This window comes from Plectropomus leopardus, chromosome 24 (genome assembly GCF_008729295.1).
Source record: "Plectropomus leopardus isolate mb chromosome 24, YSFRI_Pleo_2.0, whole genome shotgun sequence".
Classification (NCBI taxonomy): Eukaryota; Metazoa; Chordata; class Actinopteri; order Perciformes; family Serranidae; genus Plectropomus; species Plectropomus leopardus.
The window spans coordinates 13,075,732-13,092,546 of record NC_056486.1 but is presented as its reverse complement, the minus strand read 5'-3'; the positions used below and the strand labels follow the sequence as shown (position 1 = coordinate 13,092,546).

General features: G+C 41.9%; 1 protein-coding gene across 1 annotated transcript; it reads right to left on the bottom strand.

Moving 5' to 3' along the window:
- Positions 1-221: 221 nt before the first annotated feature.
- On the bottom strand, positions 222-16,487 carry rnd3a (Rho family GTPase 3a). Its single transcript, XM_042512956.1, has 5 exons — positions 16,181-16,487; positions 14,980-15,067; positions 5,180-5,289; positions 3,350-3,484; positions 222-3,128 (listed from the first exon to the last, which is right to left on the bottom strand). The coding sequence occupies exons 1-5, from the start codon at positions 16,328-16,330 to the stop codon at positions 2,880-2,882; spliced, it is 732 nt and encodes a 243-aa protein (XP_042368890.1). The 5' UTR covers positions 16,331-16,487; the 3' UTR covers positions 222-2,879.
- Between the last annotated feature and the right edge of the window lie 328 nt (positions 16,488-16,815).

Below are 16,815 nucleotides of genomic sequence, written 5' to 3'. Positions count from 1 at the left end.
TCAGCTCGGAGGAAAGTGTGAAATCTGGTGAAAACCCAATGACGCAACGGACAGAAAAATACAATCTGTGCCAACATCAACACAATCGATTTACTTCAAATGGAAGACAGACGGTGTTTCCAATGAGTCGAAGCTCTGGTGAAGTGAGAACTTTTGAACTGAAAGATGGCGATGCTGTGACATCATGTTTTCTCTCAATGAACAAAAAAAACGCACTTCTCTTCAATTCCATTTGCATTTATTCTAAAGGGAAAATATATAATTCAATAAATATTGCGGCAACAACATTGGCAAAGACAATTGAAGGTGACATCAACATTCAAGAAAACATGATAAAGTACACGGGGAGGAGACAACGGATTAGAAAATCAAGATGGGCCACTGAGCTGCCAAATGTGACAACACTGGCATTTGAACAAGCTAACTGGGAAGTTACATTAAAAGTGCATCAATACCTTTGATATTTAAACAGCTCCGTAACTGCACTGTTGTTAGAGAAAAAAAACAAAAAACTTTACACCGTAAACAACACTGTTTTGCAAGACTTCAGATTAGTCTCTTTTTTTAACTCCCATTTGTTGTTTACATTATGAAGCATTTTCTTATGAAGGGTAAAAAAAACCTAAAATGACCTTTCATGTAAAATGAAATTATCCAATTTGAATAAAGGCCCGGTCACATCAGAGGGTGGAACAGCATAATTTGCCTTCTTAAAGTGGTTGGCTTCTTTACCTGGTGCATTGTAACAGTTTAGATGATGTCTTTCGAAAATGCACATTCGTATGATATCTAACAATTTAGTGTCCCACAAATGGCGTTGTTGTTAACTTTTAACTTAACATTAACTTACATACTTAATGTAAAGTTACACTGATTTTAGGAGTAAAGTTATATAGGTTAGATTTAGGCAAAGAAACATGGTTGGGGGTCTTCACGTTACGTACATTATGTTAATTTACGTAAGTTATGTTTTGGCAAGTAAAGTTCCATAGGTAAGTTTTGGGAAAGTAAAGATTTAGGTATGTCACGTTACGTCCGTTCCAAAGCACAAAGATACATTGCATTAAGTTACATTTTAGTTATGTAAATTAAATAAGTTAGGTACATGACATATACTCAAAATTAATTTGGTTTTACATTTGATACAAACATCAGTGTCCTGGGGAAAAGTCCTGTGTTTGTTTGACCAATTCATCACTACAACATACCTCCTTATGTGAACTTTCTCTATATATACCACTTCCTTCTTCACTACCATCACCGCATTCGTAAAGTGATCACGGCTGTCGCAGCCCCCGATTACGAGGGGATAGCACGAATTACGATGAATTACTTTTCGTAGGTAGATATACAAACACCGAGAACAGCCTGGCTGATGAGCTGACTGTTAACACCCTGGCCTGTCAGCTAACACTCTGACGCTTCAGCTTCACATTCGTCTTCATTTTCTGTCTGTTCCATTTACTTGCCTTTCAGCTGAGTAATGCTAACAAATTTTATTTTGAGCAATTATTATTATTTTTCTGATTAGTGCTTTAGCTAAAATAGTTAATTGTTTATCCAAATAGTTGCTGGTGTGACTGGGCCTTTGTAAGTGTTTTGCCGAACAACAGAGTCTGAACACCGCAGGGAAAGGCAAGGCAGAGATGTTTTCAGAGCCTAATAAACAAGCTTTAATTGTTGCTTACATTTTCACTCCCTCCCTAAAGTGCAGTGGGAAAATGACTCATAGCTCAAACTGGCTGTCTGCCTGTTAAGACCTTCTCATTTTACATAATTAGTCACGTTTTCACTTGATATGCCGTGGTCAACTAAAGCTTTTCAGCCCATTAAGGCTCCATTAAGTGTTTTAAAAATGCGTTATGCAAGTTTTGTGTGTTTCAAAAGAGTGTCACTAATTGAGGGGCCAAGTTGCATTTGTTTATCACATGGACTTGAAGAACTGTTGGGCAAATCCTGGAGGCTGACTACAGCTTCGAGCTATTTCGCTTATGGCTCCCCAGCATGATTCAGAGTCCATAAACATGTCAGTGTGGAAAACATTTGGGATAATCTGTCTTGAGAGAGTCTTTATGTACCTTTAGCTGTTGACGTGAAATAAACGGGCACTGAATGGCTGTCTGCAACGACCGCGCAGTTACGAACTTGAGAATCTTTCAGCTGTTTGTGATTGAGACTCATCAGGATGAAGCTAAAATTAAACAGTGATGCAGTTACACACCAATGACTTCACATTATACCGACAACATATCAGAGACAGGGGATGAACAGCGTCACATTTTCCTTGTGCGGGACTAAGAAATTCCTCTTGTAGTGTCCTCTGCACGCAGACTAACAGTTACAGGAGCAGGGGTGAGAGTGACTCAGTTCCAAACTACAGTGACGAGTTGTATAAGCCCTCCGAGCAAAAAGTCTTTGATCCAGCACAAACAACAGCAGCTCCTCTTTTTTCCCAGGCAGCAAACCCCCCATCGCCGGCTTTGGCTCTCATTCAAAACATCACATGTTCTTAAACCTTTCAAATGAGCATCTCCTAATGACATCACTCCAACTGCTCATTTCCTGTTGGTGTGGAAAGCCTCGACTGCATCCGCTCCGTCCTCCCAGAGGAAGCAGGTCACTTCCCCGAGCAGGTAGCTCGCTGACAGATAGCTTCCTCGTCTGGTGGGGCGGGGGGCCACATGGATTGGGACGCTACTACGCAGAGTTCTCACTGGTGCAGAGTATTCCAGTAACATGTACATGAATTGAAGCTTATAAAACCCCTTTCCGGACACATAAGGGGTCTTTAGCATGCAGGAAAGAGCGTCACCCCATTGCTTCCTGCTTGCGCTGAGCTCTGTCCTCAGTCTTAGTCTAATCCCCCGCAGTCCAATCAGTCACATGACCGAGCAACTTTTGGCTTTGTCCTTCCGGAGGTCTGAGGCCACGGCCGCCAGGTCAGGCCGGCCGGGCATGTGTGAAATCCTCTTGTTCCCGCGGGTGGCCTTACTGCGCTTGACGTTTTTGTTGTTCTTGTTGATGCAAGCCAGCGTGGCCACGTGAAAAATGTCTCTGACACTGTTCTCCGACTGCTGAGCTGAGCACTCGATGTAGGGCGCCGAGATCTGCTTCGCCATGCTGGAACCCTGAGGAAGATGAGGTCAAATATGGTCACCGCCGGAAGTTAAAATGTGCAGGTCAGGTTAACTCGTTTTTAAAGACTGGATTTGCTCTCTTAGGGATCAGTTATGGCTTACAAAGTACAATAAGCGTTCATTCATGAGTAAATCCAGTCAAAAAACTGCTTTAGTAGTTGCATGTTTCATTGAATATGTCTAACAATGTACAAAACTTTAAATCTGCATACCTGGTCATAAGAGACTGGTGTCTGTCTGTGGTTAGAAAGCTCCACCAGTGTGCTCAGGTCGGTCCGCAGGTCAGACTTGCATCCAACCAAGAGCATCTTAGTGTTGGGACAAAACTCCTGGATCTCTCCTTTCCACTGTGGAGAAAGACAAAGGCTTGCATCATGCAATATTCAGAGAGAAAACAATGTTTTCCTTTTAATTCATTCAAAAGTAATGAGAAAAACTGGAAAACTTTTACCACAGCTGCTAAAAAAGGCTTTAACTAGTCAGATTGATAGATTATTTTATTCATCTCCAAAGTGAAATGAAGTCGTCATAGCAACCCAATACATTAAAATACAACAAAATGCAAGGAGGCAGTAATTATAGGGCGGTGGCACATTCGTCTAAATACTCAAATATGTACAAATGCCATGTTAAAATGTGAGTATGTGAATATGAGTTCTATTAAGTTAATCAATACAGCACACCAATTATCAATGTTTGTTAATGAATAAGTTATTAATGTTTCAAATACAAGTTTAATGTTTGATAGCCTACTAGGATAATAAAATCAATTGCTTTTTCAGTCCACATGATACATATTACTGCAATAAAAATGACTGATGAGATGAACAGACTGAAAACTGTATCTTATTAGATAAAAAGAGATGTTGACAAAGTTTTCTACAATTTGCGATTGGTTATCGCAATGCTTAGCAAATTGCAAAACATTTAAAAAAGAGGGGTTGGGTCCCCCCCCCCCCGTGTTAAACAGGTTATTATGGCACTGTAATATTAACAAAATATCAGTATTTAGTTTCATTTTCCTAACAGACCAAATATGAATTTAAATCAAGCAAAGCCTAAAGTTTGAAAATGTAATCTCACGGCAAGTAAGTGTTCTAACATGTTAAAATATGCATGTTAGCGGGAACGACCTGACACAGCGTCCCACGAGTTCCACCCCCGCCACCCATCCTTTTAAGTCCAAAGGTTAAAGCTGCCACTTCCTGCAGCCCCTCACGATTTCAACCTTGGAAAGGAACTACAAATAATCCCCATGTTCCCTCCCTGACAACAATAAATGCTCTGTGATCGATGGTATTTCTCCAGGGGCATTAATCTGCGGCTCATGTGCCTCAGGGCTGGCTGGCTGGCCGGCTGGTCAGGGGATCAAGTTCATTGACATCCAAAGAGGAAGTTGTTTTGCACAATGTGTCTGTCACTCAGTCTGCACAAACAGCTCTTGACTAGAAGCCAACGAGAGTGACGCTAATCTTAATCTAGAAGGTAAACTTGTTCGTGTTGTAACTTTTTTGGGAAAAAGAACATGAAACAGGAAGTTCCTTATAAAACTGGAGCAGATGCAAGGTGCGTATTACTGTCGAAAAACAATGGTTTTTGCATATTTTGCAACCTTTTTTCTGAGTTGCATTAAGCCGTCTGCCCATCAGATGACTGCTTTATGTTCAGTACAGTCAATGCGACCACAGTCATCAGGCGTTAACCACCACCAGCTTCATGTGAGTAACCAGCAGCAACATTTCAGTTTAAAAGTCAGTCGGAGCAGAATGTTACTTCCTACTCCCAATCGCCCCGGGGATTTAACCCAGCGACCCTTCAGTCACACACCAACTTCACATCCTCACATCACAAGATCTGACGTGACTCAGGCAACAGTTAAGTCTCTTGACTCTAGATGAGGCTTTTGTCAGCAGATCAAACGAAATCACAGCCTTTACAGTGGAGGAACGTTTGAGAGTTTAGAGGCTCTAAGACTTCTGCTGAGCTTATCAAAGGCTTGATGATCGCGTCTTGAATCAGTGTGTTAGAAAAGAGCAACAGACCTTTTTCAGCACGCTGTCAAGGGTTTCGGGGCGGCTGATGTCGAAACAGATGAGGACGGCGTCGGAGTCTGGGTAGGAGAGGGGTCGCACATTGTCGTAGTAGGGAGATCCTGAAACAAAGAAAAAGAAGAACGTCAAACAGTATTCCAGAGTTTATCCAAAGGTGCTTGAAGTACTTGAATTCACGACTCAGAAAGTTAAAACCTGGAATACTTTGAAAATCTGACCTTTTGATTTAGTACTTGAGAGGATCACAAAATGATCAATTATTTGATGAAATGCATTAGATGAAGATTATAAACCAGTCAGCAATGAATCGTCATGGTTGCAATTATTTGCTGATGCTGTATGAGGGTCAAACGTTGGTAAACACCAGTAAATAGTTTTGAGCTGCACTTTGGCGGTAAATCAGTGAAAGTTAATCAATAATAAGTTAATTTTAGGCTCTGGTCACATGTTTGCTCCATTTGTAAATTTGTACTTTTTTCTTGGTTTGGGGGAGAAAACAGTTTCATTCTTGAAAATAAAAATAAATGCTTGAAAAAGTATTTTGAAGTCCTTGAATGTGACTTGGCACTATTTGTACGAACCCTAGTATTCACACATAATTTAGATTTAAAAAGAATGGATTATTGTGCTGGATTAGCACAGGTTTCCCAATTCAGGAGTGTGATGGTGGAAAAATCTGTTCTCCTGGGAGGCGTCATATTTTTTACTGGAGGAAATACCTTCATCGATGTGAGGGGCAGCAACTACAATCCACAGAAAACCACAAACACATTTTGTTGTATGCATGACCACGGCCAAATCATTGCTTTAAACTCAAAAGTATTTCTGACAGTTATTCTCATATGGCATGATTGCAGCTCCGCCATAATCCATAGCAACCAGGCGAGAAAAAACAAATAATGCAGCATCAGTCGAAAAAATGTGCTGACTACGACACTTGTTGAAGAAATCCTCCGTGGAGAAACACAGAACTTCAGAGAGAGGAATACTTCAAATTGAAACCATGTGTGAGGGCGACGCCCATCTCTCCGGCAGACTGAAACATCTCCGGAGAGGAAGGGGGGGGGGGGGGGGGTAATGTCAAGGTGAGTCAAGATCACATGACGAGCTAGAGCTGACCACACACAACCGGCTGCCAAGAATCTGGAGAATTTTGTTTTTGGTAACTGAAGGTTCCCCTGGGAGGTCTTTTCTAAACACTGCTGCGGAGAAAAGCCAGGAATGCACTGTCGCACACACGCACACGCACACACACACAGAGTTGGGGATCTAGTGTTTCTAATCTAAACAGTCTGGATGGGAGACGACACCGTTTATACAATCCGTGCTTCCTTCCAGGCCTGGGCCTCGCACAACAAAGCATGACACTAGCTGATGTGTGCACAATAAATGTAGCGCCGCTGCATACAGAAATGTGAACCATATCTATGTCCACAATCATGCGTTCCCAGTGTGTGAGCCTGGGTCGTCTGGGAGGGGATCGAATGGGCCGATGAGGTCACTGCTACATCCAACGAGGAACATTAACAATACTCCAAAAACGCTTCACCCACTGAGTGCGACAAAGTAACCTTTATGATGCAGAAGTTGATATGAGACATACCCTCTCTGTGAAACCAGAGAAAAGCAGAGCTGTGGCTAATACTTGAATCAGTATTTTGCCTGAGGTTAGCAATTCATCTGTATCTAGAAATCCACACCACTTCACTGTAATAGCTAAATTATCGTGCTTAAAATGATGTTTTCATTACTCCAATTATTACATTTACTGTGGAATTCTTTGTAGTAATGACTGCCTGTAATGCTTAAGGGACTGTTCTTTATCTATGAGCAGGGTGGGCGTGGCCAAACAAAGGTAGGCATGTTTATTAATTTTCTGAGCACTGGAGAGGGACCTTTGTTTTTTTTATTTTAGCAAGGAGGAAGGAAGTACAACTTTAAATGGTGGTATTTTGTATTTGTTTTTAATATCATCTGAACCTCAAAACCAGCTGGCGGGTTTTAAAGGCACGTTTGCTTTCAAAGTCGCCATAATCATAAAATTCTAATCACAAGAAAATGAACAAAATTCATGGTCACAAATGGCAAGATTAAATTACTTGATGGCCATTCAAGCTAGCAGGACGTTAAACCGGAAATCAGTCGCTCCACCAGTGGAAGTTACCCACTCGGGCCCAGTGTGCATGCTCTATGGGCCCAATAATGCAGAATATCCATGTACTTTAATACAGCAGAAATTGTTTTTAGTGTTTTTAAGCTTCATGCACGACTGAACAGCTCTCATAGGAATGACCGGGGCCCCGCCTCCATGCGGTATCCAGCTTTTCTTAATGCAGCCATGAGGTTAAGTTAATTATCTTGTGGGAACAAGTTATGATCTTGTGCGAACAACATAATAACTTGCTCCCACAAGATAATTAGTTACTATAGTTAGTTACTATCTTGCGTGCCAGGATAAAAATGGTAACCTTTCAGAACTTTACAGGCTCCAGAGATAGCATAAAGCCATATTTGTCTAACTGACTAGCATCTAATAAAATGTAATCATGAGATCCTGCTAACAGCATTGATCCTACTTTATTTTATTGGGCACATTTGAGCATAGGGAGATGGTGGTGACGTGTTTTTTGTCCTAACAGCGTGCTCTGACTCAAACCCAAAATTCCACAGTATCATTTCCCAAATGTTGTTACTCAGGCCTTCCAGGATGCAGCAGATCTCTGTGTCTTCATGCCTTTTACTATTTCAAGGGAAATTCAGTGAAGTGTGAATGCCAGAACCTACACAGAATAAATTATAGTGACGTCTTCACCGGAACATAATGTGTTTCAGATGGGAACAGGCTGGTTATTTCCCAACGACTCTCTGCTTTCTCACTCCCCGAGGATCTTTTAGAAAGCTGATAGGTGACACCACCGAAACAAAAAGGCCGACTGAGCTTCTATCATCGACACGGCACAGGAAGAACACGGCTGAGGAGGAATGTGGGATCCCCGCAAGAATTTATTCCCCATTTTTCACGGCTGTCCCACAATCAATCACGACCGCATTGCATTGTTGGAAGTTTTTTTTCCTTTTTTTTCAGCGCTCACAGCCTGGAACCAATCACTGGAAAAATAAGACCCGGCGACTGAAAGGGTAAGCTGTGGAGTCGGTTGACATTTTACAATGAATTGATTGTTTTGACCAACTCGATTGCGGAGAAACACACATATGCGTCGCCGGGCTGCAGTGTGTGTGGTCTTGTTTTCGCATATTCTTGTGAATTTACCTGGAGATTAAAGTATTTATAGCTGCAGATTCTCTGAGTGCATCTTTGCAAACATAAACAGTAAACTTTCACAGAGGATCAGAATTTGCATCTAGTGTGTTGAAATGTGTGCGTGGGCCTAATGGCTTTCAGGAGACTTTTAATAGGAGACGTCGTCTTTCTTGTGGGTCGTTTATAGCCGAGTCGTAACTGCATCAGACCTGCGTCTGAGACTAAACTCTGCTCTGAGGTCATCTTCCTGCCAACCAGAAAGATAAGAGGAAATCCCACAGCTAACACACACACACACACACACACACAGGACCTGGTGACTGTCATCTAATTAGCTCCTGTCATTGTTCCCCCACAGGATCTCTAAATCTGGAAGGAAGACACACACCCTGTCCTCCCCTGTCCGTCCTTTAAACACACAGTGACAAATACTCTCCAGCCCTCTCTTAAATATATTCTCCCTTGTGTCTCGCTCACAGCAAATGAATGCACAATGACATGAGAGGATACAGTAAACTGCGACACAATTCCACTGTGGTTCTGATGAAAAAGCGATTTTCCATGACTGAACAGAAAATGTAAAAATGTCCTTCCTTCCTGGTTTGCTAATGTGCTTTTTCGGTCTCGTTCCCACAACAGCTGGGATGAAAAGCACCACTAATGCAATAAATATACATGAAAGAGTTGGAAAATACATTCTGCACCATTCATGTAATGTGACTCAATGTACAAATTCCCAGATGTTCCACCAAAAAAAGAGAGAGAATCTGATATTTCCTGCCGCCTGCCTGTGCTAAAATATCCCATAATGCTCAAGACATCCCACTTTCTGTTGGAAGCTTTCACACAAATAGCTTACAGACATGGAAATGTGCTTTATCTCACATAAACGCACAGTCCTGAGGTAAACCAGCTGCGTCTGACAGTCTGGAGGTGTGGCAACAGGTCTGCAGGCCTGCTGATTTACTGCATAGCTAACATAGCAGAGCGGAGCGGAGCTGAGGGGCGGTGAGAGTGTGTGTGTGTGTGTACGTGTGTGTGGAGAGGCGCTGAGCCTTCAGGGACACCTGTGGAAACAACAAACAGCGACGTGCACGTCCAGCCATCCCACACCATAGAGCTTAAATACCAGCCAGACACATTCAACACACACAGAGAAGACGACAAAGAGCAATTTAAACTGCAGTAACCCGAACTAATATCAGCTGTAGTTGCTGTGGTTACCAAGATATCTGCTGCTGCAAACACTGCCATCCTGCTCAACTCTGAAAGGACCGAGCTAATATGAGCTACAATACGTGTATATAGCTGTCACCTAGAGGCGGGGGGGGGGGGAAAATCCGATTTTGATGGACATCCCTAAAAGTGTAACAATATGAGTTTCCATAACATATTTGCACAAAACTTATATATATTTTGAAGATGTCGATAAAACACAATTGTGAGATGACTGCGTTTCCACTGAGTGATGTTATGCTCGTTCTCCTGTCGCAATAACATTCAAAGAAACCCCTAACATCCAGATGTGAATGCATCTAAAACACAAAAGAGCCACATGAATGAGCTCTGCAGGTGTTGTTAGTGACACTTGAGGCCACATTCACAACAAGGTGTGAATAAAGCAAGACTCTGATTACAAATGAAGTTCGGCATGTGCATTCAAACAGGAATGGACGGACACGGAAAGCCAAGAGCGTAAGGTGTTCAGTGTCAAGACCAGACACTGATTTTAATGTCAGGTGTCAGGTCCTTTCACGACATTAGCGGACAGGAAGTCCAATAATCTCTCCAGGAATCCCACTGCCCTTCAGTTCATACACTGTATCACCACCAGTGGCTCAAGGCTCTCTCGCCAGTCGGCAAATTCCAGCGTGATTCAATTTCCCCTTGGAAACGAGGTAGGGCTTTAGTGAACCACGCCACTTCTCTTTCACTCTGCGAGGGATCTGGGCCTGCTGGTACAATAGGGGTCTTTGTAGAGGAGGAAGTAGAAACCTTTAGTCTGAGGAATGCCAGACATGCGGCTCCAATTCGCTGAGCCTAGAAATGTGATCCTGAGCAACAATGGCCGCCGACATAAGAATGGAGGGGGCACGGAGCGTGTGAGCGGCAGAGGAGCTTACAGAGAGCATGAAAAAGTCTCACAGTTCAGCTGTCCAGCATTACAGGGGAAACAGCTCATGCAACATGCTTGGGAAGCTAAACAAGGCAATGAGCTATCTTTTTTTCCTTTAAGAACTTTATCTGACTTCTGTTTTTAAAAAGTGGGTCATCTTTTAATGTGCAGAGTCGGCAGCTGTTCAAATCGGCACTAAACAAAAAAACAACTTTCCCTTAAGGTTCCCCAGGATAAATATTATCAAATGAGATCTGTGGGGTCTCACACGTGGGTCTCTTTGGGAGTCCTTGATGTAAAAAAGCCTGAGACTTCCTGTGTTTTTTCCTGATAAGATTATATTCAATCTTTTATTTGTACTAGCTTTGGGAAATCGCCTAAACAAGTTGGAACGAACACCTTGTACTAAGCTGCTTCGTGCAGTCCACTCATAATGAATATCTGACCAGAGCAAAGGTGCCAAATCTGATTCAACCAATCCACCATTAGCCTGGGATTAGCGCGGAAACGATTAGGTGACTGACAGAAAATTCAAGAACGGCAATTTTGGTTTTCCAACCTCATACGTTTCTGCGTTCACTGCCTTCATAGATAGCTTTGTTTCCGGTAAGAAGAGAATCATAAACAGCAGTGGGACACTTGGCAGCTAAGGAGCGAGCTGTTTTTCTCAGGAATTTGTGAAGAACAAGCAAGAGCTAAAGCAAGAGCCATGACTGGACTTGTTTTTATCATGTGGCCAGAAACATGACTCTAAATTAAATCAAAGCTCCATGTCAGCTACAGGATATGTGCAAATAAGCAACTGTTTGTTAACATGTTAGCCATAAGTACATCAGTGCTGTTGTATAGCTTGTTGTACTGTGCACATGTAGCCATCAAATACATGAAAAAATTGGAAAAATTAAAAAGAAAGACGGAAAGTTGGAAATCCGACTTCTGGGGATGTTCCAGTGTAAATTTCTGACTGGGAACTTTTATCTCTGACTTAACAGTATAAATTAAACACACTATTAATAGTATAATTGTGACATCACAAGTTCTTGGAAGTTTCAAAGTAATTTTTAATAGCAGTAGAAATTTGACTTTTTTCACAGACCCTTAAATATGTTTGGTTTGGACAAGCAATTTTAAAATATCACCTTGAGCTTTAGGAAAGTGTTTTAGGACTGGGCAATATAACGGTATTATGTCGCTATCATAATATGAGACAAACCATCATTTTAGATTTTGGTTTTCATACTATTATAAATATTGTGTTTTCCTGGTTTTATAGGCTGTATTACCACACTTCTCTAGTTGTTCTATCATTTGTCTTTTGCCTCTTATTCATTATAACCATGTTACTTATCAAAAATCTCATTGTGTGAATATTGTGTGAAAGAGCCAATAGACAGCCCTCCAGTTTTGTTGCAGGATTGATGGAGGTATTTGGTCAAAAATATGGTGCTATTTTATTTTCTTCCAAATTGCCTAGCCCTCATCTTTGGGTAAGACAAGCAATTTAAAGATACCACCTTGGTCTCTGGAAAAATGTGATAAACATTTTTTTCTTTTTTGCTATTTTCCTGACATGTCAATAATGACAGAAGTCGTTAGTTGCAGCCCTGCCTGGAATTACCCACTAACAGCTTTTTAGATGGATTTTTGCTCCTTTCAACTCAGGGAAATGAGATGAGGCCTCGGGCGCTCTGAGCCACGGGAGTTGTTCTGTTTACCTTCCCTGTCTTCCTATCCTCCTGTTTGACTCTCACACAAACACCTTTCGCAGCTCATTTAGACATGCAGGCAGACAGCATAAACCGCTTCCTCTGCTGCTGAAAGACGTGCGAGGCATCAAAGGCTGCGCCTCGGCCCCATCGGGCCCCACCCTGAGGCTGGGGAAGCAAAGCCAGCACCGACAAGCAGGGTGGCGGACAAATGGAAGGCAATGCAACTGGCAGGCATTTACCTTAATGACCTGGATTACTCCCATCACCCTCCCTTTTAAACACACACACACGCCAACCATCTCATTAGGCCACTCATCACAGCAGAACAAAGACCACCACAGTGTGTGGAGGTGTTTGAGAGGAAGAAGGGGGATGAAGTGTTTGTCTTTGTGTCCTGGTCTTTGTCCTAGTGCATGCTGGGGTCACACACACACACACACACAAACACAGCCTCCCGAGCACACCTCAGGAGATAAGGGATCGATTGGATTGGCCATGGCCGATGGTTGCCTCTACAAAGCGACCAGTCAAGCCGAAGGCTGTATCAATCAGTCATTGGGTGTGTGTATGTGTGCATGCTGGGTGGGGGTGAGGATTGAAGGGGGTGGGGGGGTCTGGCTCCATCTCAGACCCACTGATCTAATAGGAACGGCGTCCCCCCCTTGCTGTTTTATGAAGCAGAGAGAAGAAGAAAAATGGCTCCAGGCGGCCTGCCAACACAGTGCAATAAAACAAAATTCTCACTCTTGCCGACTTTCATTTCTTCGCCTTTCTACGTCCACAGCACACATATACTGTAGAGGAGGAAGAATTTGAAATCTGACCTCTTGCTTTGCTTGCTTGTCGTGTTACACTGTAAAATCTGGCAAGTTCATTTTACTTGGAAAAATGTAGGAAACCGACTGCCTTGGAACATGTACGTAAATGTGACTGTTAATCTATCATTCATTTCATTAAACGTACTTCATGTCTAACTCTTAAGTTTGCTTAAAACTTAGTTATATTTAAGCAACTTTAAAATGACACGTTTAATTAAATCAGTCTTTCTAAGTTTTAGCAACTTCAGTGAACCAAGTTTTCTGTGCAATATATATGTATTCTGCTGGTTGCAAACTAGTCGGTTTTACTTGTGTTTTCTTAAACATGTTAAGATAATAACTAACAGATCGCCTGACTTTTATCATTGGCAAAATCCTCTTTGTCATGATCAAGTTAAGTCAGACTAACTTGGTTTACTGAATTTGCTAACACTTAAAAAAGAACAATGTATTTTCATTTGTCACTTTTAAGTTGCAACAACTAAACAAAATTAAGTAAATACGACTAAATTTCATCTTAACCTAACAATAGGCCACTACACAGTGAACATAAATTAAGAATAATGGCTATATTTACTTTCCTTTTTCAAGGCAATAGGTTTGTTTCTAAGATTATTTTAAGTAAGACTCAAATTGTAAGATTTTACAGTGTGGAAGATGAGGGTTATTAACTCTGAAGCATTAAAACAGCAAAAATCCAACTTTATGCTCGTCAGAGGAGGTCCAGCTGTGGTTACAATCGTGTAAAACCAAAATCTGTAAGTTAACTCAGTAGTTTTGCTTCATTTCACGCTGATCTTTGCTTAAAAGGCGGACAGAGTTACTCAAACATCGCTCAGGAATTCCAGGCTGGAGACCCGCAACAGCTGGCTGTCTGCTTATCCCCGCCCATCACATACACACACACCACATGCTCACACACACGCAACATACGCCTCACTCACGCCTCACTGCTGTGCTATTCACTGCTCAGGCATTGATGGATGGGAAGGTTTGTTTACACACACACACACACACATTTAAACACACACACACAGGGGACGCAGCAGCTGGCTTTGGACCCTGAAGTCCAACCAACAACCGATAAAAGCTTTGGAGCCAGTGTTGCACAACAAAAACTTTCCCGAAAAAGCCACAGTGGGAAGAATTTCAAAGTGTGTTCACCAGATGTATGAATACTCTATTCAGCCTATCATTATCTTTCCTTTCCCGTTTCAGATTTCCTCCCCTGGGGAGAATTCATGAATCAAATCCAGCTCTTTTTTTGAATTTGAGTGTTACCCCTGAACTTTAATACTTTTCTATGTGGGTAAAAGGTGAGCTGTTTCCTAATCTGAGGGGAAACGTGTCTGGCTTGTACAGCAACTCCAGACTACGAGAAAGGATTAACCCAGCTTTATTGATTAAAAATGGGTCACAGATTAATTTCATTATTCAAAAAGGGAAGCCTCTTTGTGTTCCGTGATTTGGACATTTGTAAGGAAAATATATGGTGGCCCTGAAGGTCAAAACAATACAACATTTCAGAATATTATATTTCCCAAAACACTGCAACATCTCCCAAAACAAAACCTTTCCCCAAACATTAACACAGTTCCCAATGTTGCAACATTTTTGGGAATTGTTGTAGTGTTTTGGGAGATGTTGTTTGGTTTTCTGAAATGCTGTTTTGTTTTGACCTTCAGGGCCACCATAGAAATACCTGAATGAAGCTATGGCCACACACAGATTCAATTTTCCTTCTATTTCATCATCTCTACCCAGCAGGACAGGGGTCACAGAGGGGTTGTGCAAGTGAACTGCATTTACGGACATGTCCAGACATTTCACCACAAATGATTTGCAGAGACGTGAAGCAACCAAGGTAAGAAGGAAGGTGCAGTTACCTGAGGTGTCCCACAAACTGAGCTCAATCCTCTGCGTGTCGATTTCGAAACTGGCTGTGTAGTTTTCAAACACTGTTGGGACGTAGCTCTGCAAGACACATGGATAAAGTAAGTGTTAAAAATAACCAAAATTAGGCTTGTAAACTGCTGAATAATGCTACATTATTTCATCTAGAGATGTCCTGATCAGATCAGAAGGATCAGTATTGGGCCCGATCTACACATTTTTAGATTGATCAGGATAGATTATTTTGAGCATGTGCCCCGCCCCATCCTTTATTTACATCCCCCATCACACAGGTATCATCAACAGAGAGCAGGATATGCAGCATATATTTTCAGGTTTTATTGTAATGCTGCTAGTCCAATGAGTAGAAACTGATTTTTTTTCATGTTCAACTTAAGCTGCTACTCCACTAAAAGTGGAACTGAAATTTGTGCTGTTTATTTTTGGTGAACTAGCTTTATTATTATGCTGTAAAATGCAGAACTGTGACTGATTTTTATTTGCTGTAACTGGGAATGTCAAAGTTCAGCTATAACACTACTTTATATAATTGTAGTGTTCTGTACTTGTGTTACATTACTGCATTAAGTGAACTTAAGCAAGTTCTAAAGACACTTTTTATTTCATTTACCTCTTCTTTTTTAAAAGAAAAAACAAATGCTGACTCAGTGGAATTGTGATAAGAGCCATATTAAAGATTTATAGCTTATTTTAGTAAAATAAAATGAAATAACTGTTTGGATGCAGTTTTTTTTCTTGTATTGCATTGCAGGGTTATTAGACTGTCAAGCATATACACTGGATTGGTTTTAATAACTTTTAAGTATTTGAAGGGTGCACTGTGCAACTGTATTATCCAGGTAAATAAAAGTATTGGATTTGGTATCAGCTGATAGTCAATATTAGGCTAAATGACTCGGATCAGGCAAAAAAAAAACCTGATCGGGACATCCCTAATAACATCATAATACTACAGCACTGTTACCTCTATTAGACATGCATGTCAGCTGCAACACATACATGCATCACACACTCTATACATGCCCTTCATCATTTTATCATCGACCTATCACACTCATCCATCCCCATACGAGCACGAGCTGCCTGGTTATCAGATCACTGTGTTAGTAATAGCAGGTTAATGAGCATCGTGTGAGTGAGTGTGCGGGGTGTGCGGGGTGTGCGGGGTCTCACCTCCGGGAAACAGTCCTTGGCGAACACGTGAAGCAGGGCAGTCTTCCCGCACTGGCTGTCTCCCACCACCACTATCTTACACTTCACACTCTGACTGGGATCCATGCCGGATTTCAGAGATAGTTTCTGACACGAGCGTCTCTCCTTCATTGATTTCAGTCGCAATTCAGTATAAAAGTCCAATCCTGCGTGTGCGTGTCTGTGCGTGTGTAGGAAATGTCGAGATGTAAAAAGCGACAGAAGCGTCTCCCAGCTTGCCTGCGTGCCTCCCCCGGTGTCTCCGCCTGCTCTGAGCCGGTAAATGCCATTTGCCTGTATTTATAAGGAGGCAGGAGCCAATGGCAGCAGCTCTCCTCCCGTCAGGACGAGGCTCGTCCCTCCCGCGAGCCTCCACACAGCAGCCTGCTGCTGCTGGGTCTGTCCTCCAGCACGGCGCCCCCCTTTGGACTACTCTCTGACTACAACTTTATGTCAAATGCATGCAAGATTATTAATAATAAGTCACAAAAACAATGGTAATCTATTGAGTGGCTGGTAGATTTTGGACTCCACCAGCCTCAGTGGACAAAGTTAATTTCCAGCCCTGTTAGTTAAGAGTAATTTAAAAAATAATTAAGTTTTGGATCTGTCTTACA

What these genes read in the sequence shown, in the direction of transcription:
- rnd3a (XM_042512956.1), bottom strand. Translation starts at nt 16,330, where the DNA reads ATGAAGGAGAGACGCTCGTGTCAGAAACTATCTCTGAAATCCGGCATG. An exon ending in CAGTTTGTGGGACACCTCAG is followed by an intron (nt 5,290 to 14,979) that starts GTAACTGCACCT and finishes TCTTTGTTTCAG; the next exon opens with GATCTCCCTACTACGACAAT. An exon ending in CACCAGTCTCTTATGACCAG is followed by an intron (nt 3,129 to 3,349) that starts GTATGCAGATTT and finishes CATCTTCCTCAG; the next exon opens with GGTTCCAGCATGGCGAAGCA.